The 26,124-nt window shown below is 49.0% G+C and overlaps 1 protein-coding gene across 7 annotated transcripts in view; it reads left to right on the plus strand.

Moving 5' to 3' along the window:
• ZFYVE27 (zinc finger, FYVE domain containing 27) overlaps positions 1–21,677 on the plus strand; it is a 24,400-nt gene extending 2,723 nt beyond the window's left edge. The window contains exons 3-13 of one of the 7 annotated variants that reach the window (XM_012000585.1): positions 4,069–4,139; positions 5,701–5,887; positions 9,235–9,330; positions 10,429–10,541; positions 11,284–11,423; positions 12,275–12,346; positions 13,734–13,754; positions 13,915–14,059; positions 18,065–18,111; positions 18,434–18,515; positions 20,025–21,677. In XM_012000585.1, coding sequence (XP_011855975.1) covers positions 4,069–4,139; positions 5,701–5,887; positions 9,235–9,330; positions 10,429–10,541; positions 11,284–11,423; positions 12,275–12,346; positions 13,734–13,754; positions 13,915–14,059; positions 18,065–18,111; positions 18,434–18,515; positions 20,025–20,089 — 1,039 coding nt within the window. In that variant the 3' untranslated portion in view covers positions 20,090–21,677. Of the gene's footprint in view, positions 1–4,068; positions 4,140–5,700; positions 5,888–9,234; positions 9,331–10,428; positions 10,542–11,283; positions 11,424–12,259; positions 12,347–13,733; positions 13,755–13,914; positions 14,060–18,064; positions 18,112–18,433; positions 18,516–20,024 lie in introns of all 7 variants that reach the window. The other 6 variants (XM_012000577.1, XM_012000595.1, XM_012000619.1 and 3 more) reach the window with 6 other exon arrangements.
• Positions 21,678–26,124: the final 4,447 nt, after the last annotated feature.

Raw genomic sequence — 26,124 nt, forward strand, 5'->3', positions numbered from 1 at the left:
CCATTCTCCTGCCTCAGCCTCCCAAGTAGCTGGTACTACAGGCACCCGCCACAACGCCCAGCTAATTTTTTGTTTTTTAGTAGAGATGGGGTTTCACGTGTTAGCCAGGATGGTCTCGATCTCCTGACCTCGTGATCCACCCACCTTGGCCTCCCAAAGTGCTGGGGTTATAGGCGTGAGCCACTGTACCCAGCTGTTAACATTATTTTAAATTACTTATAGGGCATTCTACTCCCTAAATATGTCAGTTTTTATCTCTAAATAATTAAGGACGTTTCTTTTAAGATCAAAGTAATATCATACCTAACAAAATTAATAACTCCGTGGTATCATCCTATACTCAGTTCATATTCCATTTCCTCAGTTGTACCATCTATTTTGGCTAAATCACATTTCAGTCCAGGACTGTGCATTGTTTGTAGTTACTATGTCTTTTAAGTCTTTTTCAGTCTAATCGTCTCTCATGACATTGACTTGCTGAAGAGACTGAGACTGAACTGACTTTCCTGGAGAATTTGCTACCGAGATTTGTCTGGTTTCTTCCTCGTGGTGCAGACTAGAAGTTAGATTTAAAGGTTGAATTTGATTCAAGTTAGAAAAGTTTTTTTTTTTTTTCCCAGAGGTAAATGTTGTGTCCCTGATATTGCATTGCATCAGGAGTCACACAAAAACCTGATTGTCCTAAAGAGCAGAGGTTTTTAACTTGGAGCCTATGGGTGAGTTTTAGGGATCAGTGAATCCCCTGAAACTGCGTGTAAAGTTGTGTGTCTGCACATGTGTTTATTTCTAGGGAAAAGCTTCTAGTTTTCATCAGATTCTCATAAAGACCCTCAACCCTATAAAATACCTGAGAGAGACTGGTAGGAAGCAGGGTGAGTGGAGTTAGGTTAACCTCTGAGGATGCCATTGTGTATTTATCAACGCCTCAGGCTGGAAATAGTGGATGGCTTGTTACTAGTTCTCTGGCCAAGGCCCTACATTTTTCTTGTTCATCTAATTTATGTCAGTATCTGTAGAGATGAGCTAGTCAGTGTTCCAGAGCTGTGTTCTCTAGTGTAAGATCACTGTGCTCTTGGCACAAGGGGTAGTGAGACAGTATGAGGGGAGGCTGTTTTCTCCTTTTATAATCTCAGCATGATGTGAAGTTTGGTCTTTAGGAGAGAGGCTGTGCCCCCTGGCACATTCTTTGTATGTGTGTGTATTGCCCTTTGTGGCAAAGTACAAAAGTTAAGTATATCCTGCCCTGCCCTCCTCCTTTTCCTCTACTAGTCTGTAGTGCTTCTTAGCACACTAATGTGTTAGGGTTTTTCCATTTTACAGAAATTGTAGGATGTGGTAGGATTGGTTAAAGCTGGATGCAGGAGGAGCATTGGACCTAAAAGCCCCCAGGAGCCTGCGGTTTCTGTGCTTCTGGGAGAGGGAGCATTGGTCCGTGAAAGTGGCTGTCATGTTAGTTTGTGCTTTTGATTGTTCTTTTCTTAGTAAAGAGGATTTGACTTTGAAGAGAGACCTAATCTTGGGCTCTAGCTATTAGGTCTGAAGCCTAGAGCTGCAGTAAATTGTTAACAGACTCTCTTCTGGGATCAGCTACTCTACTGCTTGGGTCTCCTGGGACCAAAGTGTCAGTAAAAACATTTTATAGAAGGGAAGAGGCTTTAAAATGAAAGTGACTTGAGTGGTGGTGTGTGATGTTTTTATTTCCAAAATGGGATTGGCTTTTATTTCACTTTTACCCTGGTAGCTGCCACGAGAGGTTCTGAGGCCTAATTAGGGTGGTACAGGTGGAGTGTGTTGAATTTCAGGAGAAAGACAGAGGTGTCATTTCATTCCCTTATAAATTTTATTAAAAAGTAAAAGCCCCTTTACACTGTTGGTGGCAGTGTAAATTAGTTCAACCATTGTGGAAGACAGTGTGGCGATTCCTCAAGGATGTAGAAGCAGAAATACCATTTGACCCAGCAATCCCATTACTGGGTATATATCCAAAGGATTATGCATCATTCTACTATAAAGACACATGCACATGTATGTTTATTGCAACACTATTCACAATAGCAGAGACTTGGAACCAACCTAAATGTCCATCAATGATAGACTGGATAAAGAAAATGTGGCACATATACACCATGAAATACTATGCAGCCATGAAAAAGGATGAGCTCATGTCCTTTGCAGGGACATGGATGAAGCTGGAAACATCATTCTCAGCAAACTAACACAGGGAGAGAAAACCAAACACCACATGTTCTCACTTGTAAGTGGGAGTTGAACAGCGAGAACACGTGGACACAGGGAGGGGAACATCACACACTGGGGCCTGTTGGTGGGTGGGGGGCTAGGGGAGGGATAGCATTAGGAGAAATACCTAATGTAGATGACGGGTCGATGGGTGCAGCAAACCACCATGGCACATGTATACCTATGTAACAAACCCGCATGTTCTGCACATTTATCCCAGAACTTATAATAAAAAAGTGAAAGCCCTGCATAAATTAGTTAACCTCATTCAGTAGCTCTGAAATACTCCCATTAGGGCACAAGAAAATATATTTAGCCCCAGCACGGTAGCTTATGCCTTTAATCCCAGCACTTTGGGAGGCCAAGATGGGCAGATCACCTGAGGTCAGGAGTTTGAGAGTTTGAGACCAACCTGGCCAACATAGGGAAACATCCCGTCCCAACTGAAAACACAAAAACCGGCCAGGCGTTGTGGTGTGCGCCTGTAATCCCAGCTACTAGGGAAGCTGAGACAGGAGAATCTCGAACCCAGGAGGTGGAGGTTGTAGTGAGCCAAGGTGGTGCCACTGCACTCCAGTCTGGGCAACAGAGTGAGACTCTGTCTCAAAAGAAAAAAAAAAGAAAATACATTCAATGCTTTGCTTGCCAACAATTTACCTGTTTGTTTTTCTGATATTTGTCTCTCTCCTAATGACTCACCTTATATATTGTCACTGCCTTTAGAATTTGGGTGTCATCGCTTCATTGTTGCATCTGTGCTTCTCTTTCAGTACTAAATGTCCTTTATCGGGGATGGAGCCAGCAGCATTTGCTTGTTCTCAGCAACCTGAGTCTCTGGTCTTCCTTCTTCCCTCTTTAGGGGCTTCTGCATTGCCATTTGGTGGTGGTGGTAGTGGCAGCGACTGTATCTGTGTTTGCTTCTGTCTGTTCCAGCTCACTTAAGGTGTGATTGCTAAGTGAATGCTGCACCCTACTTTCATCTTGATTTTTAATATATTAAAATATTTACTACTGTTTGTCCTTTTGAATTAATAGGTATTCAAAATAAACTCTCAGATAAACTCAAAATTTCAAAAACATGGACATAAGAAGATAAAGGCACAAACGGGGTTAAAGAAGTCCACAATTTGTTCTTTCTTGATTTCCGTATTAGTTGAATCTTGTGCAATGATTATATATTCTTAAGAAATTATAAAAAAGAATAGAGGAAAATACTAAGAATGTTTGTCAGTGTCACCTCTTAAGGAGAGTACAGCCTTACAAAACACAGGTTAAATGGTATTAACTGGGTTTCTTAACTGATTTTTTTTTTTTTTTGAGACAGAGTCTTGCTCTGTTGCCCAGGCTGGAGTGCAGTGGCACGATTTCGGCTCACTGCAAGCTCCGCCTCCCGAGTAGCTGGGACTACAGGTGCCCACCACCACGCCCGGCTAATTTTTTTGTATTTTTAGTAGAGACGGGGTTTCACCGTGTTAGCCAGGATGGTCTTGATCTCCTGACCTCGTGATCCACCCACCTTGACCTCCCAAAGTGCTGGGATTACAGGCGTGAGCCACTGCGCCTGGCCTTCTAAACTGATATTTTATAAATTCTTCCTTTTGGGAGAAAGCACTACAGACCTAACAGTTTCCTCACCCCAGGTGCTAATGTGTGACATCTTACTGCCTCTCCTGGGCACCAGTCCAAGTGAGAGGCCTCCTTTTCGTTTCTCCTTGACTTTCTGTATTCCAGGCCTCCTTTCTGGTTTGATGTCCCATCTGTGCTGCCCGGTCTCCCCTCCCCAGCTGGAGGAGTGGCTGTCTGTAGTGATCAGGACTCTCTGTATTGTAGGTGGCAGATGCCTTTGTGTTCCTTGCTGACCTGCCTGGGCCTCAACATCTTGTTCCTCACTTTGAATGAGGGTAAGAACTGCCTTCAGGGGCCAGTGGTTTATGTGAATGAATGTGGGGGAAGAACACCTGGATGCAGCCCCACCCTGTGTGTGGGAGCTGCTCTTATTGTCCTGGAGTTAGTGTTCTCTGTGTCTGCTTGGAGTCAGAAACAGGCTCCAGAGGGACGATCCAGGCTGAGCTGCCTGCTGTGACCTTGGGCAAATTATTGGACTTCCCTGTTAAGGCCTAATTTTCCTTATTTCTAGAGGGAGGATAAAAATGATGCTTTCCTCCTAGAGTATTTGTGAGGAATGCGGCAGTCCAGGCATAATACTTAGCACAGTGCCTGGCATGGAAGAGGCAGCCAGTGCATTGTAGCTGCTCTCAGTATTATTGTTGTTTCCTTCTTGACTTCCTGCTGAGGATGCATTCACCTTTTTCCATTTTGGTTTTCAAGCTGATTCAAGGGTCATCTGGGGACATGGCATGGGTAAAGGTACTGGGAAGGGGAGCTGATAAGGGATTTTTGCCATATCTGTTGCTTTTCTCTGGTTCAGCTAGTGAGCCTAGCAGGAGCTGCTGGGCAGTCATCAGCAGTGAGGAGTGGCATAAAGCCTTTGAGATAGAAGTCTGGACACATGGGTGTCTTGGGGTCCTGAGTAATGTCTCCTATGAACCTCTTAACTACAGTACATACTGTGACCCTACCCTGTCGGTGGTTGGCACTGGCAGATGGCCACATAAAAAGACCCCTCAGGGTGAGAATAAAGAGTCTGGGACAGAATGTTTGGAGGAGCTGGGCCATTATTCATGTTTTTGTTCTTATATTTACCTTGTATTTCTCAGGTGTCTTCTTTGTTTCCTCTGGAGGTAGGGATTGAGTAGGTTGAAAATAAATCCAGTTCATACAAGATCTCATTTTCTGTTTCTTAGTTGGACTCATCTTTACCTGTTCAAAACTTTGTAGGATGTTTGATTTTTTCTGTATATGCTCCCAAAGTAAATCAGTTCCTGTGACATGTTTAATAAGCATTTATTATGTGCCCGCTGCTCTGTTAGCTTGCTGTTGGGGTGCCATGTTACGTGGAAGAAGTTCCTCCTTTGAATTTTATCTCAACTTCGCCATTTCTCGAGGCACAGTTGTCTGCAGTGTCCTAAAAGCTGAACGAAAGACCTTCCAGTCTTCCTTAGTGGCCCAGAGATCCGAGTGTCAGGCATCAGGAGCACCTGGCAGTCACACTCCAGCGTGAACCTCCTACTGTGTGCTAGCAGCGTCTTAAAATGTATTAAAAGTGAGGATGGAGCCACAGCAGTGACCAAAGGGACAAAGTCCCAGCCCTCAAGAGCTTACTTAGTAGAGGAGACAACAGACATGCCTGTAATGTGTCATGTGGTGATAAGGTCTATGAGGAGTGAAGCTAGGTTAAGGGGGCTGGAGAATAGGGGTGTGACACTGTGTCATACAGGGCCATCAGGGAAGGCCTGACTGGCAGAGCCCTGGAGGAGGTGAGGAACAAGCAGTGGGCGTCTGGGTGGGCCGACTCCTGGTCTTTGCTTACCTGTGTTACCTGCAGTGTTTTTGATTCTGTAGGTGCATGGTACTCAGTAGGTGCCCTGATGATTTCAGTGCCCGCCCTGCTGGGCTACCTTCAGGAGGTTTGCCGGGCACGGCTGCCTGAGTCTGAGCTGATGCGGAGGAAGTATCATAGCGTGAGGCAGGAGGACCTGCAGAGAGTTCGCCTGTCTCGTCCCGAGGCCGTGGCTGAGGTGAAGAGCTTGTGAGTATGGAAGAGAGGCCAGGGAGGTGGGGGAACAGTAACAGCAGCCATGACACTAAGTGCTAGCTTTGTGTGCCAGACATTATATTAGGCAAACCACAGCTGTTATTTCATTTAACCTTTTTAACAGTTCTGGGAGGTAGCTAATATTAACATCTTCCATTTATGGGTAAAGAAAAAGGCTGACTTACTTAGCTAGAAAGTGGCCAAGCTGGGATGAGAATCTAGATCTAGCTGTTTTCACAGCTCCTATTCTTTCTGCTGGAGAGACAGTTTAGGGTCTTGATTAAGCATGTGCATGTATAAGCCACTGCCTGGGTTCAAATCCCAGCTCTCCCATTTACTTGCTGTGTAGCATTGGGCAAGTTGCTTAGCCTCTCTGTGTCTCAGGTTTCTCATCTGTTAAAATGGAATGATAACAGGGCTTACTCACAAGGTGGTTGTGAAGATTGAACAGGTGTCTGGTACCGGGGAAGTGTTGAGTAGATACTAGTTATCGCTATACTGTGGAGAAACTTCCTAAACATGACAGAGCTGGTACTTCCGAGGAAGCATTTTAAGACTTGAAAAATACTCATCTAACAACTTCAGTAGCAGTGGGCATTTACCCCTCCCTTCCCTGGAGTGGGGTCTCTGCATTCTCTTGAGATATAGTAGGAGCAAAAGAAGTTAAAAACAAATAGATGTCTGGGCCTCACCCCAGAAATTCTGAGTCAGTTTTCTGGAGTGGGGCCTGGATATGTAGTTTTTTTAAAAAAGACTTTCTTACTTTGAAATAGTTTTTTATATGTGTGTGTGTATACATACATACATATATATACACACACACACACACACACATATATATATATATTTTTTTGAGACGGAATCTTGCTGTGTCGCCCAGGCTGGAGTGCAGTGGCACAATCTCGGCTCACTGCAAGCTCTGCCTCCCGGGTTCACACCATTCTCCTGCGTCAGCCTCCCGAGTAGCTGGGACTACAGGCGTCCACCACCAAGCCCGGATAATTTTTTGTGTTTTTAGTAGAGACGGGGTTTCACCGTGTTAGCCAGGATGGTCTCGATCTCCTGGCCTCGTGATCCGCCCTCCTCGGCCTCCCAAAGTGCTGGGATTACAGGCGTGAGCCACCATGACCGGCCGTTTTTTTGAGACAGAGTCTTGTTATGTCACCCAGGCTGAAACGCAGATCTCGGCTCACTGCAGCCTCGGCCTCCTGTGTGCAAGCGATTCTCATGCCTCAGCCTCCAGAGTAGCTGGGATTACAGCTTCCACGTCCAGCTAATTTTTGTATTTTTCGTAGAGATGAGGTTTCATCATGTTGGCCAACCTGTGCTCTAGCTTCAGCCTCAAGTGATCTGCCTGCGGCCTCCCAAAGTGCTGGGATTGCAGGCATGAGCCACCGCACCCAGCCTGAAATAGTTTTAAACTTAAAGAAGTGCAAGAATAATACAAAGAACAGCCTTATGCCCTTTACCCAGATAGAACAATTGTTAACATTTTGGTGTGTTGGCTTTGTCTGTCTCTCTACATATACATATTCTTTTCCTTTTCCTAAACCATTTGAAAGTAAGTTGCAAATGTAACTGTTTACCCCAAATACTTCAGCATTTATTTCCTAAGAACAAGGACATTCTCTTATATATCCACAGAACTGTAATCAAAATTAGGAAACTTAACATTGATAACTAATGTATAATTCGTAATCAGATTTTACCAGTTATATTAATAAAGTTCTTTTTCTTCTTTTCTTTTCATTTTCTTTTTCTTTTTTTCTTTTTTTTTTTTTTTACTTTTTGAGATGGGGTTTTGCTCTGTTGTCCGTGCTGGAATGCAGTGGCATGATCATGGCTTACTGCAGCCTTGACCTCCTGGACTCAAGTGATCCTCCTGCCTCAGCCTCCTGAGTAGCTGGGACCACAGGCACATGCACCATGCCCTGCTAATTAAAAAAATTTTTATGTAGAGATGGGGTCTCACTGTCTTGTCCAGTCTCGCTTCGAATTCCTGGGCTCAAGCAATCTTCCTGCCTCAGCCTCCCAAAGTGCTGGGACTACAAGTGTGCGCCAGTGCAGGTGGCCTAATAAAGTTCTTTGTATCAGTTTCCCTGATCTGGGATCCAACTCAGGATTATACATCATGTTTAATTTTTTTTTATGTTTCTTTAGTCTTCTTTAATGTGGAGCAGTTCCTCGGTCCTTGTTTCTTGTGACATTGACATTTTTGAATAATACAAGCTTATTATTTTGTAGAATCTCCCTCATTTTTGGATCGTTTGGTTCCTTGTGATGTGTCATGTTCAGTGCATCCGTATCAGGAGGCACACGATGTCAGGAAATACTGACTTTGATCACTTGGTTAAGGCATCCGCACTGTAAATTACCATTTTACTCTTCTTTGGTAGTAATTTGAGGGGAGATACTTTGAGACTATGTAAATATCTTGTTCCTCATCAAACATTTACCCACTGCTTTAAAAATCCATTGATGGGTCTTGCCTTAATCAGTTTATTACTATGATGGTTGCAAAGATGATCTTCTAATTATTCTATTTGCATTTTTTTTAAACTGGCTTTCTACTATAAGAAAGCTCTTCCTTCTTATTTATTATCAGTATGAACTCATAGATTTATATTTTATTTGGTGAGTTAGAATCTATTACTGTCAGTATTTATTTTGATATCAAATTGTCCTAAATTTGGCCAGTAGGAGCTCTTTTGAGTTGGCTCTTGTTTGCATTGGTCCCTGTCAATTTTGAGTGCTTCCTTACTTTATGGTACAACAGGATGGTCAAATTCATCTTATACTTGCCTGCCACAGCCCTGAAATCAGCTTGTCTCCAAGTTTCCTAGTTTGCCTTCGGAAACCCAGATCTAGGTTCAGATTGTGCTCATGGCTTCTGTGGTTCATCCATGTTTAAAAAAACAACAGCCAGAACTCCCCAAGTGAGTCTGTTTGATATCCTAGGTGGAGAATATCATGCCATTTTTTCTGACAGCTGCTGTGTACCTGTGAGGTGGGTCCTCTGATCCTCATTTTATAGATACAGAAGCTATAGCCCTGGAGAAGTTTAGTAGCCTGCCTGACATCAACAGCTAGGAAGAGACCAAGAAGGAACATTTATACTGTTTCCACCTCAGCAAGAGGCTCCAAAAAGGGGACAGAAATATAGCCCGGGTGGCTTAGCCAGGCCCGTTTCTCCCATGCTGTCTCAACCCCTTTCTCTTTAAGCATATGGTGAGTGTGTTTAGAGAGATTGACCATCCCTAGCCAGCTGTACCTGCAAGGCCCCAGGCTCCACTTCCCAGGGCTTCTGTCCTGCCTACTTACCAAAGCCCCTGTGTCTGTAGCTTGATCCAGCTGGAGGCCTTCCTGAGCCGCCTGTGCTGCACCTGTGAAGCTGCCTACCGTGTGCTGCACTGGGAGAACCCCGTCGTGTCCTCACAGTGAGTGACCCCTCCTCTCCCACCACTACCCTGTTGGAATTTGCAGCTTGAGCCTGAGCAAAGCCAGCTGCCTTGAGAGGACCTCTGCCCCTCCTACCTCAGGGGAAGAGCTCGCCTCCTGGGCTCTTGTGTGTGGATCTGCGCATATGCTTGTGGGCTCTAATGTAGGCTTTTGTTTAGATGCTTGCTTTTATGTGTGGTAAAAATATTTTAATAATAGAAAAATAACTCACCATGTAATCCACTGTGCAGCCCAATCTCATATTTGTTTTGCTTGCTAGAATTTGTCATATGCATCTACTTTATGGATGTATAATTTCGTAGTGTATGTTTGATTTTTCTTTTGTTTTCCACTTATTATATTAAAGATGATTTTCTTTGTTATATAGCCTTTGGAATTATTTATAATACCAGATTAATATAGATGGCAAATATAGTTTATGGAACCATTCTGTTATAGATTTAATCAATTTCTCTTTACTAACCCCATGGTAAACATTTTTATGGATTTAGCTTTAATCTGTTAGAAAATTTTTCTTAGAATAAATTCAAGGATGAAACTACCATATCAAACAGAATGGGTGTTTTTGAGGCTCTTTAATGTGAATAATAGTGATAACTAATGTTTGTTGTCTTCACCTGGTGCCAGGCACTGCTCAACACGTCCTCTGTGTTATCTCACTCTTACAGTAACTCCATTAGGTAGGCGCTATTTCAGTCCCCATCTTACACAGGAAGGGAGCCGTGCCCAGAGAACCAAGAGACTTCTCAGAATGAGAAGTGGCAGAGCTGGATTCAATCCCAGTCTGTCTTACTCTAGACTTCAGAGTCTAGACCTTGAGGAGTGATCATGGTTGAACGAGTTCATGTGCCCCCAGCTGATACCACCTCGGCCTCACCAGCATTAGATGTTTGCACTGGTGACTTGTAGTTCTCAGTCTTCATCGCCATTTTCCACTGGTTTGATGAGCGGGTCTTGTCAGTTTATTAATGTGCCCAGAGCTGTGTCTCACCTGGACCCCACTGTGGGTTTGCTCCAAACCCATCTCCTTCTGCTGTTATGAATTTCTGATCTTGTGGTTCTTCCCTGTCATCCAGGTTCTATGGGGCTCTTCTGGGCACGGTCTGCATGCTGTATTTGCTGCCACTCTGCTGGGTCCTCACCCTTTTAAACAGCACCCTCTTTCTGGGGAATGTGGAGTTCTTCCGAGGTAAGCCCTGGAGGGCCTGACAGGGACGGGGCCCAGGCTGGCTCTGATGGCTAGGCTAGGCTCCGCAGTTCTGTCTCTATAGCTAATCATCAGTTTGCTGTACTTCCACAAGGGGCAGCACCACACTGGGGTCCTCTCTCATGGGTTCTGTGTCTCTGAGATGTTAGATGAAGCTGGAATCTCACCAGGGGAGGCTGCTACCATTAGGCTCCCATCTCCCTTCCCTCCCTTCCCAAGGCAGATGAATCACTGCTTATATGATATGCTGGCTTCTGGAAGATGAGGGAAGGATGTTTTCCCAAAGCTGCCACCCATCCCCTGGGGTGCAGCCACCTGGAGTTGGTACCCCATGTCTGTGTGATCCCAGAGGACCCGTCTGTTGTCTGGCTTCTAAAGCGCGAAGCAGTCTGGAGAGGCACTGAGTCCCAGAGGCCTGAGTCTGTACCTATGTTTGGGTGATTGCTGTATTTGTTTTCCTCCCTGTGGTAGAGTAATTAACTACAGAAGCCGTGATTTATTGACCATTTACTACATTTAATCTCTGTAGCCGTCTGGGGCAGGTGGTGGTATCTAAGTTTTGTTGAAGAGGCTCAGGTTAGGTGACTTGCTCAGAGTTAGGAGGGCGACTCTTTCCCGTAGCAGAGGGAGGAGAGGCCAGCCAGCTGCAGAAGTGGGTACCCCCAAAGTGCCACTCATGGTGTCTCATTTTTGCCTCCTACCCTGTTCTCCGTTCCCTGGGTAGTTGTGTCTGAGTACAGGGCATCTCTGCAGCAGAGGATGAACCCAAAGCAGGAAGAGCATGCCTTTGAGAGCCCTCCACCACCAGATGTTGGGGGGAAGGGTGGCCTGATGGACAGCACGCCTGCCCTCACACCCACGGAGGTAAGTGCCACTGTCAGGGCAGAGCCTGCTGTGGCAGCTTGTGGGCCCCCCTGTTATCAGCTTGTTTATGGCTCCTGGGCTGGCCTCTGTTGTAGTTCCTGCTGTTTCCCAGGCCTTATCTCCCCTGAAGTGTTTAATAATAATAATTGCAATAAAAACAGCTACTCCGTGCTTCATTGAGTGCTTACCCTGTGTCAGATGCTGCTCCAAGTGCTTTATAGATAGACAGTCACGTCATGGAGTGCAGGTTCGTTCTTTCTCCTTTTCTTTCTTTTTTTTTTTTGTTTTAATTTTTTTTGAGATAGGGTCTCCCTCTGTCACCCAGGCTAGAGTGCAGTGGGGCAATCACGGCTCACTGCAACCTCCACCTCCTGGGCTCTGGCAGTCCTCCCGTCTCAGCCTCTTGGGTAGCTGGGATGCAGGCATGTGCCATCATGCCCAGCTAATTTTTTTGTATTTTTAGTAAAGATGAGGTTTTGCTATGTTGCCCAGGCTGGTCTCAAACTCCTGGGCTCAAGTGATGTGCCTGTCTCGGCCTCCCAAAGTGCTGGGATTACAGGCGTGAGCCACCACACCAGGGTGGTGTCTAAGACCCCAGCCCTGTGGTTCTAGAGCTCATACCCTCAACCACTGTGTGATGCGGCCACTGTAGGGCCAGCCGTGCTCGTGCTTCCATCTCCCTCACCCTGCCAGGCTAGAGGTTGCTCCTTCCTGTGATTTCCGTCTTTCTTGGAGTTGTACCATTTCCTGGTGTTTTGGGTAGCCTAGATGCTGGCTTGGGGAGGTGGTCCTCTGCCTTAGGGAGCAACGCTGCCATCCTTCTCCTTCTGTCATAGAGTCTCTCTTCCCAGGACCTCACACCGGGCAGCGTGGAGGAGGCTGAGGAGGCTGAGCCAGATGAGGAGTTTAAAGATGCGATTGAGGTGGGTGGCCCTTCCCCAGCATCCTCTATTGAGCAGGCCAAAAATTGGGTGGTCCTGGAGCTGTTTTTTGTTTTTGTTTTTCAATGTCCAAGTGAGAAGCTAAAACTTGCTGTGAGCTAGAACTGGTTGAAAGGGTGCCACTGAACCCCTCCCCGCTCCTGTTTCTTGTTGAGCCAGCTGTCCTGGGTGCCCAGGGCAAGAGTGGCTCTGGAAGTCTCTGGGTAATGCCCTACTTGGGGAGCTGGATGATTTCTGGCCTTTGCTGGAGACCGTGAGCTTGGTGCCTTTGATATAGGAAAGGCAGCTTTTGAGGAGGCTGCTGCCCTGGGTCTCCGCTCTTCTGCAGAGTGAGTTCCATAAGATGTCCCTTTGCCGGGCAGGGAGGGGAGGTTGGAGAAAGTAGTTGCGTGGCCAACTGCTAGGTCGGGGAAGTTAAACAGCCTTCTTGATTTTAGGATGGTGATTCAGACTGGTAGTTTGCAGAAGTTGTTTTATTTGGCATGCAAAGTTTCAAAATAATTTTTTGAGCCAATGTTTAAATATGGAGAGATTTTTGTTAGAACTGCAGGTTTCCAGTTTCTCTGGTAGCCCTGAGTATGCAGCAGTAGGTGTTGCTAAGGAGCTGCTGTCCCCTTTACGCAGGTCACATGTGGCTACAGGTGGTTTCAACACTCCTGCTGTATCTTGTCGCTGAGATCAAGTGGCAGTTGCCATTTGTCACATTTGCGTTTTTGTTTTTCTTAGAGTAGGATATAATTTCTCTTTATTTATTTCTCTTTGTAAAGTGGGAAATTGAGATATAAGAAAAACACCTCGTGGATTTCCACTAGGCCTGTGATTTACCCCAACTCACCTCAATCATACATCAGCCCAGGCCATGCAGGCATTTGACTTTCTGATGGCTAAAAGATTGCTCCAAAACTTTGATATATGATTATAGACCGTGAATCTTGGTGGAGGGAATATGTAGAGCAGGGGTTTTCAAGCGTTTTTGTTCATTACCTGTAGTAAGGAACACATTTTGCATCTTGACCCAGTTCACACTTAGGTCTATAAAATATGTAAAACTTAAGTGAAACAAAAGTTTCCTGAAAATACATTTTAAGGGATATTTTCTTTCCTTTTTTGTTCTACTCAAATAAAGACCTACTAAATTAATATCACCCAGTTTGAGAAACAGTAGTACCCAGCTTTCTCCAAGGCTGTTCGATGCTGGGATCCTCTTTTGGTGGGGGCGTCTGTCAACGTAACCATTTGGGAAGTACGCAGAGCTCAGAGCAGTGCTTCCATGCTTCCCTCTGCTTGGGGGCCCCTCCAGGCAGCTTCTTTCTTCTTGCTATCTTTTTCTCTCTGTTTTCTCTCCTCTTCCCCGCACCTTGGGAGGCAGGAGACCCACTTGGTGGTGCTGGTAAGTGGAAGTCTTGGTGGGTGGGCAGGGGCTGGGCTGGGGAGGGTAGCTGAACCGGCTGCTGCCACACCTCGTGGGGGCTGCTGTGCCGGATGCCTCTGCACACAGGTCCCGCAGCCTTGCAAGAGGTGGGCAGGACTGGAAGGAGCTGTTCCCACAGGAGGATGATGAGGGTGTCCCGTGCCCAGCAGAGGATGAGCTGGCCCTGCAGGACAACGGGTTCCTGAGTAAGAATGAGGTGCTGCGCAGCAAGGTGTCTCGGCTCACGGAGCGGCTCCGCAAGCGCTACCCCACCAACAACTTCGGTTCGGCCAGGGCACAGGGCTGGGCTGGCGGGGGAGTAGGGTGGGACTGCTGGGACTTGGCGGGGGAACACCCAGCCACCGGGGCAGAGTCTCAGAACTGTGGGTACTGACTTGTGACAAGAGCAAGGAGTGAAGGTGTGTCCACGGGACCCTGGGGCGCTAGCAGATGCCCGGCAGGACTGTTGAGGGAGTGGGTGTGGGTTCCTTCTTATCCCTCTGTCCTGATTGGACATTCACTTGTGGGAAGACAAGGAACTCAGTTTGGGAAATGCCATCCCGGGACTGCAGAGAACCGTAATCCTGACAGAACTTCAGAAGGCAGTGTAGCATGATGGCGAGGAACAGAGTGGAGTCTCACCGCTTGCTGCAAATCCCAGCTCAGTCAGGTGTCCTTGAGCAAATTATTTCACACCCTGTGCCTCAATTGCCCCTTCTGTAAAAGGGGGATCATCATTCTGACTTCATAGGGTTGTTACAGGTCTCATGTCAAATGAGACAGTAGTACTTACGAAGGGCACAGTGCTGGTTGGTTCATAGTGAGTAGTGGGTGCGGTTAATGTGGGAGGCCCTGGCCCACCCCGTGGGTTCCTAGGATCCTGTCTTGGTCTTTCTGATCCAACTGGAAGCAAGTTGAAGCAAACATTGTTTCTCTGGACATCATAAGAGCCCTGAGTTCACCTCTTCCCAGTCAGTCCTTATTTTACTGAGGGTTGGGGAGAGTGGTCAAGGAAGGCAGCTTTGGAGAAGGGTGGACTTGATGGTTAGCACAGCTTGGAGACCTGGCTTAGATCAGCAGTGTTGGGAGCTGAGCCACGTGACAATTGTGGAGGAAGCCTAGAGTAGCTAGGTTGACCTGGGAGCCGCTTGCTTCTGAGGAAGGGCCCTCCTGCCTGCTGTCAGATGGGAGCAGGGGAAGGGGGCAGTACTGTGGGTTCTGGTGTCGAGTTCTAGGGTCTGTGCCCTGAAAGAAGCCTATGGAGTTTATCTTGAGGAATTTAACTCAGGGCCCCCAGGGTCCTGCCTTCCTACCCCCGCAGCAACCAGCGCAGTTGTTTTCTCAGGATTAGATGTCCTGGACAGGCTCTTTCCTTCTGCTGTGTGAATGTCCCCCAGTTATTCAAGATCTCTTTCTTTTTTTTTGAGACAAGGTCTCTGTGTCTCCCAGGCTGGAGTGCAGTGGCATGATGACAGCTTACTGCAGCCTCGACTTTCTGGGCTCGAGTGATCCTCACAGCTCAGCCTCCCGAGTAGCTGGGACTGCAGGCATGCAGCATCATGCCTGGCTAATTTTTTTTTTTTTTTTTTTCTAGAGACGGGGGTCTTACTTTGTTCCTCAGGCTGGTCTCGAACTCCTGGGTTCAAGTGATCCTCGTACCTTGGTCTTCCAAGGTGTTAGGATTACAAGTGTGAGCCACCACTCCTGGCCCCTTTGTTTTATTTATGCTGCTGGCTGACTTCTGTAGGGCATTCTGTATGTTCAGTGATCTGTTTACCCTCCATACTTGCACATGTGTGATCTCATTTCATCCTTACTGTAGGTGTGACAGGAGCAGGCAGTTCTTAAGGGCTCAGAGCAGCCAGGTTCCAGCAGTCCCCAGTAGCACTACACACAAGAAGTATTACTCTGGTCCAGCAAATAATTTTCTATTTCTACAACTTCTAAGTTAAGGTACTTAGTTGTTCCCATTTTACAGATGAGTAACCTGAGGTAAAAACAGTGCTTTGTCTAAAGACTTTAGCCTGGAAATGGCAGAGCTGTGACTCAAATTCAGATCGTCTACTTCGGCTCTTGTGTTCTTTGTACCTCTTCAACCTCCCTCTCCATTTTCCCTTTACCCTCATGTGTGGAGTCCCTTGTTTTATGCCTGTCCCGCTTTTGCATTTGTTTTTTGATTTGGATAATCTCTGCCAACATGGGCAGAGGCCTTTTCAGTTTCCCTCAAGGATAGCAAGGGCAGAAAGTGCTTCTTTTCCTAAACCCCTCTTAGCTCCTCATCCTTCAAGACCACTCACTTCTTTCCCTTTTCTGAAATGTTCTCAAGCTCTTTGCCCTGAGGGCAGGTGTAGCAGCTCTGCTCCTGCAGCCTCTGCTCATGGGTCTGGGTCCTGAGAGCAGGGCGAGGGGAGCTGCTTTGGGGGCTATCTTTCTCCATTTCAACTGCTATAATGAAATACACTAAGCCACGTGGCTTTTAAGTAGTGGAAATCTTTCTCAGTTCTGGAGGCTGGAAGTCCAAGATCAGGGTGTCAGCAGGATCAGGTTCTGGTGAGGTCCATTTCCGTCATCATAGACAGCACCTTCTCACTGTGTCCTCACGAGAAGGTGGGAGGGTCACAGCAGTTCCCTGGGGCCTCTTTTATAAGGGCACTAATCCCATTCACGAGGGCTCCACCCTCATGACCCAGTCACCTCCCAGGGACCCTGCCTTGGGTGTTAGGATTCCACATGTGAATGTTGGGGGACTGTAGCGGGGGCCATTCTGTTTACCCCTGCCCGTGGATGAGGGGATGCATGGGGAGAATGAGGGCAGACTGTGCAGGAGCTTCTCTGTGGCCTCCGTGTGGGAGAGGTCTTGGTGGGGAGGGCCCTCCTTTGTCTTGGAGGCTCCGTGACTGTTGCCCTGGCAGGTCCCACTGGGCCTTAGTGCCCCTGCTCTCATGGCCTCGGTGGCATCATCACATGGTGAGTGAGGATGGGTGAGTCCAGGCCGTTGCCGAGAAGGGGCAGAAAGAGTTGGTAGGTGTTGGAAGGGAACATCACCTGAGTGAGGTGCTGTCAGTGCCCAGAGCCCTCCCTGGCTCTGGCCTGTGTGTGGGTTCACAGCTGTCTCACCAGCCCACTTGGCTGTCCTGGGCTGCTTGGCCCTGGCATCCCGTTCAGTTCAGAGGAGCCCTTGGGCACAGGCCAGTGTCAGTCTTTGAGTAGCTCCTTTTGCCTGTCCCATTCACCTGCCTCCCTTGTTAAGGAGAGGCTGGGGCAGGCTGGCTTCCCCAAATTCTTAGTGTAGGGACAGAATCTTGGAGCAGCCAGTTTCCTGGTTTGGCACCAGCAGCAGGCTTGTTCTTCTCTTTCCCTGGCTGATTGACAGAGTGGGCATTTATCTGAAGCGCTTTGGCCTCAGATTTCCCCTGGCTCTAGCTCAGGTCTTCCTTTCCCTGAACCTAGGGAGTCTCCTTTAGCAAGAACTTCAGGTGATTTTGGCTGGACAGAGGAAGGGACCACGTGTAGCCGTCAATAAAGCTTTGGGGCCTTTGTGTGAAAGTGAGGCATGGTGCTCTGTACCTGCCCAGACAGGTGGTCCGGCTTTCCTATCTTTCCTCTCCCTTTACACTCTATTGTTGTCTTCTAGCCATTTTCTAAGCTGCCGTTGCCCCTCCACTGTTGTCGGGCACTTTGCCATCCTGGCATCTGTGGTGGTTTAGGCAGGACCTTGCCTTGCTCTGCGTCCCCCCATGCCACTCACTGCCTACCACAATTGAGCATTCTACCCTTCATGTCTTCTCGGAATATGCCTGGCTCTCAGCTTCTGTCCTACAGTCTTCAGGGAACAGAAAGCAGGAGTTTGGGTTTTTAGGAGGAGTTTCTGTCTTTAGCCTGTGGGTGGACTATTTGTAAGGCGTTGCTCTGGAAAGGGTCGTGTTAGGCAGGTGTCATTTGGGAATGCCTGCGGTCAGGTCCCTGCCAGCTTAGCTGGCTTTCCAGGAGTGGATTCTGCTGGGTGCTCCTTGAGTTCTGTTGAACCTGCAGGTGGGGCCACTCAGCTCTGGAAGGGTTCAGGGACTGGTACCTATGTATGGCTGGAGACATCAGTTCTCAGGGGCTATCAGTGTTCTTAGTTTGAGTCCTTCTTTCTGGCTCTGAATCTGGCCTTGCTCCCTGGCTCACTGTGTCCACCCAAGGAGGCTGGGCAGGTGTCCTGAGTATCCCATTTAGAAGCGCCAGGAGCAGGTGAGCGTGAGAGTCCTGGGATGGGTGGGGACTGAGCTGCTGCTTCTGTTTCTCAGGAAACTGCACGGGCTGCTCGGCCACCTTCTCAGTGCTGAAGAAGAGGGTGAGTGTGAGGTTGCATTTGTTGGGAACAGTGTCCTTGGGACTGCCGGGTGGGGAGGAGTTGAGGGGAGTCACTGAGGAAGTCTGGCTCGGGTCACATTGGGCCTGGCAGTGGCTTTCTGGAGTGTGCCCTCCCCTGCCCCTGTGCCACCTTTCACCAGTCTCCCCAGGGGGCATTCCATTTGCTGTCTTTCCTGCTCCACTTGTGCACCCCCCAGTCCCAGTTTCCTTGGGTGGGATCAGCTGGTGTAAAGGAGGGAGGCGATGAGAACTCCAGGTGCTTGAGGGTAGGGGACACATCTGACCTTGGCTCTTGTCTGCAGCGGAGCTGCAGTAACTGTGGAAACAGCTTCTGCTCTCGATGCTGCTCCTTCAAGGTCCCCAGGTCCTCCATGGGGGCCACAGGTGAGTGGTGCAGGTGGTGGCAGGGCTTAGTTGGTATCCCGTCAAGGGGATGCCACATCGTGGCAAGGGGGCGAGGGTGTCAGAGGTCAAGGGAACTTGGGATTGTAGTCAGGTCTATGGGAACATTTCCTCCATCCCGTTTAGCAAAATCCTGAAACATTTGGTACATGCCGAAGAATAGATATGATGTACCTGTGAGTTATGAAGGGTAATAACAAGATGAGTACCTGTGGTCGCTTCACTAAAGTTGAAAAACAAGAGCACTGGCAACATCCCCGTGGCTCCCAGCACTGCTCCTGCCTTCCTGGAGTCAATCCCAGCTGCACTTTTAATCTTTTTCTTATTTCCTTGGCACTTTGAACAAAAGTTAAAAATCCCTTTTTTCCTTTTATAAAAGCTGTACATACATGTTGTAAATAAAACAACACAGATAAGCAAAAGGAAGAAAAATATTCCTGATTTCTTCCCGAGAAAACAATCGGACGTGGCCCCTGCTGCTCATTAGCTTGCATGTAGAATAAAAGTGTGTGCATATTCCTGAAAAATGTGGTCACATTTCATGTACCGTTTTGTAATATAACATTAAACCAAGTTCTTTTTTTTTGAGATGGAGTTTCGCTCTTGTTGCCCAGGCTGGAGTGCAGTGGTACGACCTTGGCTCACCACAACCTCTGCCCCCTGGGTTCAAGCGATTCTCCTGCCTCAGCCTCCCGAGTAGCTGGGATGACAGGCATGCACCACCACACCCGGCTAATTTTGTATTTCTAGTAGAGATGGGGTTTCTCCATGTTGGCCAGACTGGTCTTGAACTCCTGACCTCAGGTAATCTGCCCGCCTCGGCCCCCTAAAGTGCTGGGATTACAGGTGTGAGCCACTGCGCCCAACCCAAGTTCTTTTTTCTTCCAATGCAAGTAACACATGCTTACTAACTAGAAAATTTGGAAATTCTTAAGCAGAAGAAGAAGGAAGAGAAAAATAACCCTGTAATCTTACCACCCAGAGATAACCACTGTTAAAACATTTTGGGAAATTTCACTGTGACATTTTACTTATTTTAGTCTTAGTTTTTTGAGACAGAGTCTCGCTCTGTCGCCCATCCTGGAGTGCAGCGGCGCCATCTCGGCTCACTGCAGCCTGTGCCTCCTGGGTTCAGACAATTCTTGTGCTTCAACCTCTTGGGTAGCTGGGATTACAGGCATGCACCACCACGTCTGGCTAATTTTTGTATTTGATATTTTATTTAAAAAGACATTTTTAAAGGTGTTCTGTTCGTGCCACAGTGATGTCTAATTCATAGCACAGGAGCAGCCTGCTGTTGGCATCATCACGCCCAGGATCCCTAGTTCCCATGGAAAGAAGAGTCTCTGCGGGCAGGCTAGCAAGCTGGGCAGGGAGGGTGTGGGCTGGGTCAGGGGTCTGTGTGGGGCATTTGGGAGGTGGTTCTAGTAGTTGGGGCCATGAACCAAAGGGCACAAGGAAATGTCTCACCAAGTTCTTCCTCCTTTTCAGCCCCTGAAGCCCAGAGGGAGACTGTGTTTGTGTGTGCCTCGTGTAACCAGACCTTGAGCAAGTGAGAAGAGAGGCCAGGGTCCAACCAGGCACCCATCCTTGGGGCCAGCAGTAGGCGCCCCACTCTCCCCACCCCGGCCCCCTGTGGTGTGTGCTGGGCAAATGTGGCCTGAATGCTAGGTAGGCTTCCCCTTCCTTCTTCGCTCTCTCCAGCTGGATTCTGGAGCTGTTCTCCACCCCTGAGAGTGGCTGGCAATGGCTGCTGTCAATCCCTTGGGGAGAGGAGCCCCTGGAGGGCCTGGCATGTTGCCCTGCTCTGCCTGGGACTGAATGAGTGGACTCAGGGCTGGGCAGGCAGTAGCCACCAGAGGGCAGCAGTGAACTAGGTCAGGTCTGACTGGGGTCTGATGACCAGCGTCAGTGTGGCTATGCCTGGGAATTCCAGACCTGAGGTTGGGAAAAGAGGTTTTTCTCCTGTAGGGTACTGGCCAGGCCCTCAGCCTCAGAGAGCCTGCAGAAGGGCTTGGGAGTGCCACACCCCATCTCTGCTGATTGAATGTCCTTCCAGGCACCAGGATCTCATCGTTTCCCCCATCAGAGGGTGTGGCCAGGCCTAACAAGACCAGGGGTGCTTCTAGAAACAGGGTTGAAGTTCCCAGATTCCCCCAGAGGAGAATGAATGTGTATAGGAGGGGTTGGCCGAGTCCTTCAGCATTAAGTGGAGGAAAGCATGGGGAAGCCCCAACAGCTGGACAGACCTCAGCCTCCCCTCGAAGACGTCTCAATTCACAGACTCAGCCCACACGATGCCCTAGTGTCCCCAGCTGCGCTGGAGCAGCTGCAGGGCACTCGGATCACAACTTCTGCACCCTCTGCCCAGAGTCTGGGGCAGTCCTCCACTGGCCCAGCGCTCCAGCTTCCTTTCCCTGCCTCTTGCCCCATGGAGTGGGAGGCCAGGTGAGTGGAGCAGAGGTCCTGAAGCCCTTGACCCCTGGGGGCCTGGGAAGTGTAGGATCTTTCTGGACTGGGTCCTGGATCCCGGGGCTATTCCCTGGAGGACAGTCTTAGTTATGGGATAAGGTCCCTTGGGGGTCTCCATTTCCTTTCCAACAATTTCATGTTCACTGCTGGACTTTTATGGGCTCAGTATCTCTCCCTTAGCCATGAGCTGGCTCAGGCATCCCTTCCCTTCCCTGGAGCTGCTTTGCCTTTCTAAAGTATTTATTTATTTATTGCATGGTTCCTGGGAACATGCAGCACAAGGAATGGGATGAGGAGGAATTGGGAGGCGGTCTCCTACCTAGAGCTCTTCCCTGGAATCATGGACTGCCTGGGACCCAGGACCTATGAGGGGGCCGAGAGGTTTCTACACTCGGGGAGCAGGGGTGCAGAGAGGCAGGTTGGGGAGACAAGGGACCCATCCTAGGCCCAGACCAAGCAGTTTAGCTGCGACTCTACAGCCAGGGGCCTGCCCAGGCCAGTGGAGGTGCCAGAGCCCTGGGGAGCCTGGCACGCTTTGGTATCGTATCGCCTCTGTGTCCTGTTAGGAGAGTTCAGTACCCCGTGCTTTCTTTACACTGGAGAGGAACTAAAAGGATCTCTGTGTCTATGGAGAATTGTCAATAAAAAGGCCTCAAGCTTCTTGTTTTTGTCTTGTCTTTGTGTTGGCATTTTCCCTGAGACTGGAAGACCAGATCTCCCTGGCACTGCTGGAGTTTTGCAGGCCTGGGCAATTCCTGCAGGACCAGGCTGAGGGGCGGGCCTTTGGGGCACCCTGGTGGCAGGGGTGTGGGGGCTGCAGCTTGGTCTGGGTGTGAGCTGGGGGCCAAGAGGAGGAAAGCTGTGCCTTGCACGCAGGAGGGGCTCAGCACATGCTTGTCGGATTGACTTGAGGCCTAGTCTTGTGACCAAATTGTGAGGGCCCAGCACTGGGGGTTGGGGTTGGGACTAGAACTTGGTAAATGCCAAACAATGCAGACTTTAGAATGGAAAGATTTTAACTAATCCCTCTGAGAAAGCCAGAAAGGGTGAGCCTTCAGGGAGGCCGAGAGCGGCAGGAAAGAGGATTGGACATGAGATGGGAAGTACGCACCATGCCCTGAGCTGGGGCAGGTGGGTGGCAGGTGGCTGGGTGCTGGGCACTGGTAAGGGCTTTGCGTGCGGTATCTCATTTATTGCTTGCAACAACTCTTGAGGTAAGCACTGTTCCCCCGAAGCAGGAACAGAGTCCCCACAGAGGTAGAGGGTGGTGCCTGGCGCTGCCTGCTGTGGCCCAGCTCCATGCTTGGCCCCTTTACCATCTGTTGGAGTGGTGCTGGGGCCTGTTGGCACAGGGGTGCTGCCCCCAGGCTCACTGTGCTTTCCTCCTGTGGAAAGTGCACCTGATGGTGATGTGTATCTGGTGTGGGTGCTGTGAGAGAAATGAGAGAGTCTGTGGGAGGCATGGGGCATGGTGCCTGGCATGCTGGACACATTGGCTCCTGTCATCCTGGCCACCTTTAGAGGACAAACAGCTCTGTCCTGGGTGGCTTAGAAGAGTGATCTTTTTTTCTTTTAAACCAGAGAATAATTTTAGATTATTCTTCAGAGAAGAGTATCAGAGGCACGAGTGTAGTTTGGAAAAGCAGAGTCAATACATTTTATTTTTGGAAAATGAAAATGCCAAATGTTGGTGAAATCTTGACCATAACAGCAGTGACTTGAAGCCTGTGCTTGCAGGCATGGATTACAGAGATGGGAGAAACAGGAGTTTCCATCCTTGGGTGGCAGCCTCAGAGAAGGGGATGCTAGTGGGCCTTGTCCCCTTGAGGTGCCCCTGAGAGTAGGCAGGGGACATAACTTTCAATTGCAGGTACCACTGGGAAGTGAAGTCACGGAGGGATTGTGCTTTAGAACTGGCTGCATCCACAGCATGGAGAGGACCTGCACGTGGGTGGCCTGGAAGACAAATTGTCCATGTTTGAAAAAAAAAAAAAACACACACACAATTTGTTCTCAGGCCCCTGAGGAGGAGGGGATGGGGAACCAGACTCTGCTGCAGCCCTGGCGCCTGCTGGGGCAGGTCTGGGGCTCCAGCTCCCACAGCCTGGCGTGGGCTTAGGGCTCTGCCGATCCTTTTTGTGGTTGGTTGTGTTGAGCAGCCTCCTGTGAGCCGTGGCTGGCAGTGGTTTCTGGTATCTTCAGGATTTTCAGCCCTTGGGGCTGAAGCCATATGAAGTTCTGTGTTCATCCCCTTGTTTCCCTGGAACCTTCCAGGCACCCCCTAAGAGAGGCCCTGGCCCAGCATCTGTCTTACAGCTGGTGGCCCTCGGGATAACACCTACATTGATGGAGCACCTGTGCCAGGCACCATGCTGAGTGCATCATCTCATCAACACCTCATGATAGTCTCCAAAAGTAGGTTCTGTTGTTAGCTCTGTTTAATTGATGAATAAATGGAGGTGTGGGGAGGTTAGGGAACCTGCCCAAGGTCACATAACTAGTAAGTCATGGAGCCGGGATGTGAATTGTGCCACATGCGCTTGTAGAGGCCTCATAAGAGAATGTTCGGAGGAACAGAGCAATCCTGGGTGCCACCCTCCCCTCTCTCTGCCTGGCCCCCACTGGCTCCAGGAGCTAGCCACTGAGCTAACAAGAAGGCCTACCCACTAAGCACAGCCTCTCTCCTCTCCTCCCCCCCACCCCCAGCCCTAGCGAAGTGGGCTCAGCCTCAAGAACAGAGGCAGCCTTGTGACTGGAGTTTCTCCAGCTCCCAGCAACCCCACCTCCGGTCTGGCTGAGTATGTTTCAACACCCCAGAGCAGCACATTCCATTCTCTGGCACAGCTGGGGGCTGGGGATTCCGGATTCCCCTGGCTGCCTGTGTTCTTCACAGCCCCAGCAGAGCCTGCTGTCTGGGCTGGGACGTGGGGTCCCAGCCACACACATTCCAGCAGCAACCACCCCCCACGTTACATTTCTTCAGGAGTGAACTTCAGCCAGGATTACAGGCGACTAAACGGTTGTGGGATGTGAGCTTCCTTTGTGGAGACCTAAGGCTGGATGCTGGCAGGGCTGAGAGGGGAGAGGGGATTGGGGGTGGGCTGTCTTTGGGAAGTAGGAGAAAAGCCACTGACTCCTCTGCCTCTGTCAGTACCCTTGGAGTGGGATTGGAACAGGGCTCCCAAAAATCTTCCTGTGAGGCAGGCTGGCAGAAGCATGGCTGCCTGCACCCCCTGGCCTTGGCTTTGCCCCTACAGACAGTAGTATAGTGGTTAAGAGCATGAAGTCAAATTCTAGCACTGCCATGTGCAAGCTGTGTGACCTCCAACAAGTTCCTTAACCTCTCTGAGCCTCAGCCACCATCACTGAAATGCCACTACCTTGAATGGCTGTTGGGAGGCTTAAATTAGAATGCAAAAGTTGGGTGAGCCACAGTGGCTCATGCCTGTAATCCCAGCACTTTGGGAGGCCAAGGAGGGAGGATTGCTTGTGTCCAGGAGTTTGACAGCAGCCTGGGCAACATAATGAGACTTCAACTCTACAAAAAATAAAAAATTAGCCAGGCATAGTGGCATGCTCCTGTGGTCCCAGCTACTTGGGAGGCTGAGGCAGGAGGATTGCTTGAGCCTGGCAGGTTGAGACTGCAGTGAGCCATGATCGTAATACTGTGTTTAGCCTGGGCAACACAGTGAGACCTTGTTTCAAAAAAAAGAAGAAAAAGAGAAAAGATCAGATAATGCAGAAGTGTTTCGAGTAGTGCCTACCACCCATCATGGCCTTGATATTTATTGATTGCTAGTATTATAGGAATACTAGTAATCTCTTCAATGTTGGCTTACACCACCACCTGTACTTCTGAAGCAAAACCCCAAATGTAGGTTCTAGCTCTCTTCTGAAAGTAGTGTTCTGGCTTTTAGATAAGATCCTCTTGTCTTTTCCTTGCCTTCCTGCCAGTATTGTTTCTTAGTTGATTAATGAATCCATTAGGAATTTTACTGAGCACCTACTATGGACAGGCACTGCTAGGTCATCGCTTTTGGTTAATAAAAATACTCATGACCATTTAATGGACATCTATATACTGTGCATTGTACTTTTCATGCATTTTCCCACCTAACGCTCAGCAACCCTGTGAAGTAGACATTTTTACTCCATTTTACAGCTGGGCACTATTCCCGACGTTACGCAGTCACTAAGTCACAAGATTAGAAGCCAGGACTGGACTGTACCTGCCTCTTCTCACCCCAGCCCAGAGTGTTCAGCTGCCTCCTCCCCTGTCCTTTCTGTTCTCTATTAGAACTCTGATTTTGTCCCCAGCTGAAAAAGCTTGACTTACTCTGCTCTCTTGCACCTAGGGGTGGCCATGTGACTTAGTTTTGGCCAGTGAGCTAAAAGTGGAAATCTACTAGGTGGGATTGCTGGGGAAATTTCTGTTTTCCTGATCAAAGGGGGGCCAAAGGCAGCTGACAAGCTGTGCTCCTCGCCCTTCCCCACCTTGCTGTCTGGAATGTGGTGGAGAAGTTAGAAGGAGGCATCGTCTATAACCACGAGAGCGAACGTCGCCCCATGGCAAAGCAGGAAGGCAGGAGTTGGACGTAGACCTCCCACCTGTGCACCTCCAACCCTCTTGTGTGGAGAAGCTGGGGTTTCTTTTCCTGGGGTTTCTGTTCTGTGTGGTGGGGGCCACATCGTTCACTGCACCCAGGTGCGCTCGGGGCAACACAGCTGCTGGGTCTCCAGCCAGTGGGAGGGAGCCTTGTGTGACTGAAGGGAATGAAGGGTGGGGCTCAGGCCTGGAAGGACCTCCCTGGTCTTTGGGAAGATTCTTCTTGGTCACAGAAAATAGGTTCCTGGTGAGTCTGACAGCAGATGCTGGGGGACAGCAGTCAGAGCTAGGCCCTGACCTCTTGTAGGGGTAGAGGAGTGCCTTCCTGGGCTTCACAGGATGGACTAAGGGGGTCTTCCCCTCGCCCCGCTGCCCCATGGCTGCCAGCATCTGGCAGAAGTCAGCATAGTACTTCAGCCAGGGCAGGCCCAGTCCTGTGTGTGCCATGGAAAAATCACCCCTGGTCCTGGTTGACCACAGAAGTGTCCGTAAACATTTGGTCAGGGTAGGCGG

This window comes from Mandrillus leucophaeus, unplaced genomic scaffold, assembly GCF_000951045.1.
Source record: "Mandrillus leucophaeus isolate KB7577 unplaced genomic scaffold, Mleu.le_1.0 Scaffold117, whole genome shotgun sequence".
Classification (NCBI taxonomy): domain Eukaryota; kingdom Metazoa; phylum Chordata; class Mammalia; order Primates; family Cercopithecidae; genus Mandrillus; species Mandrillus leucophaeus.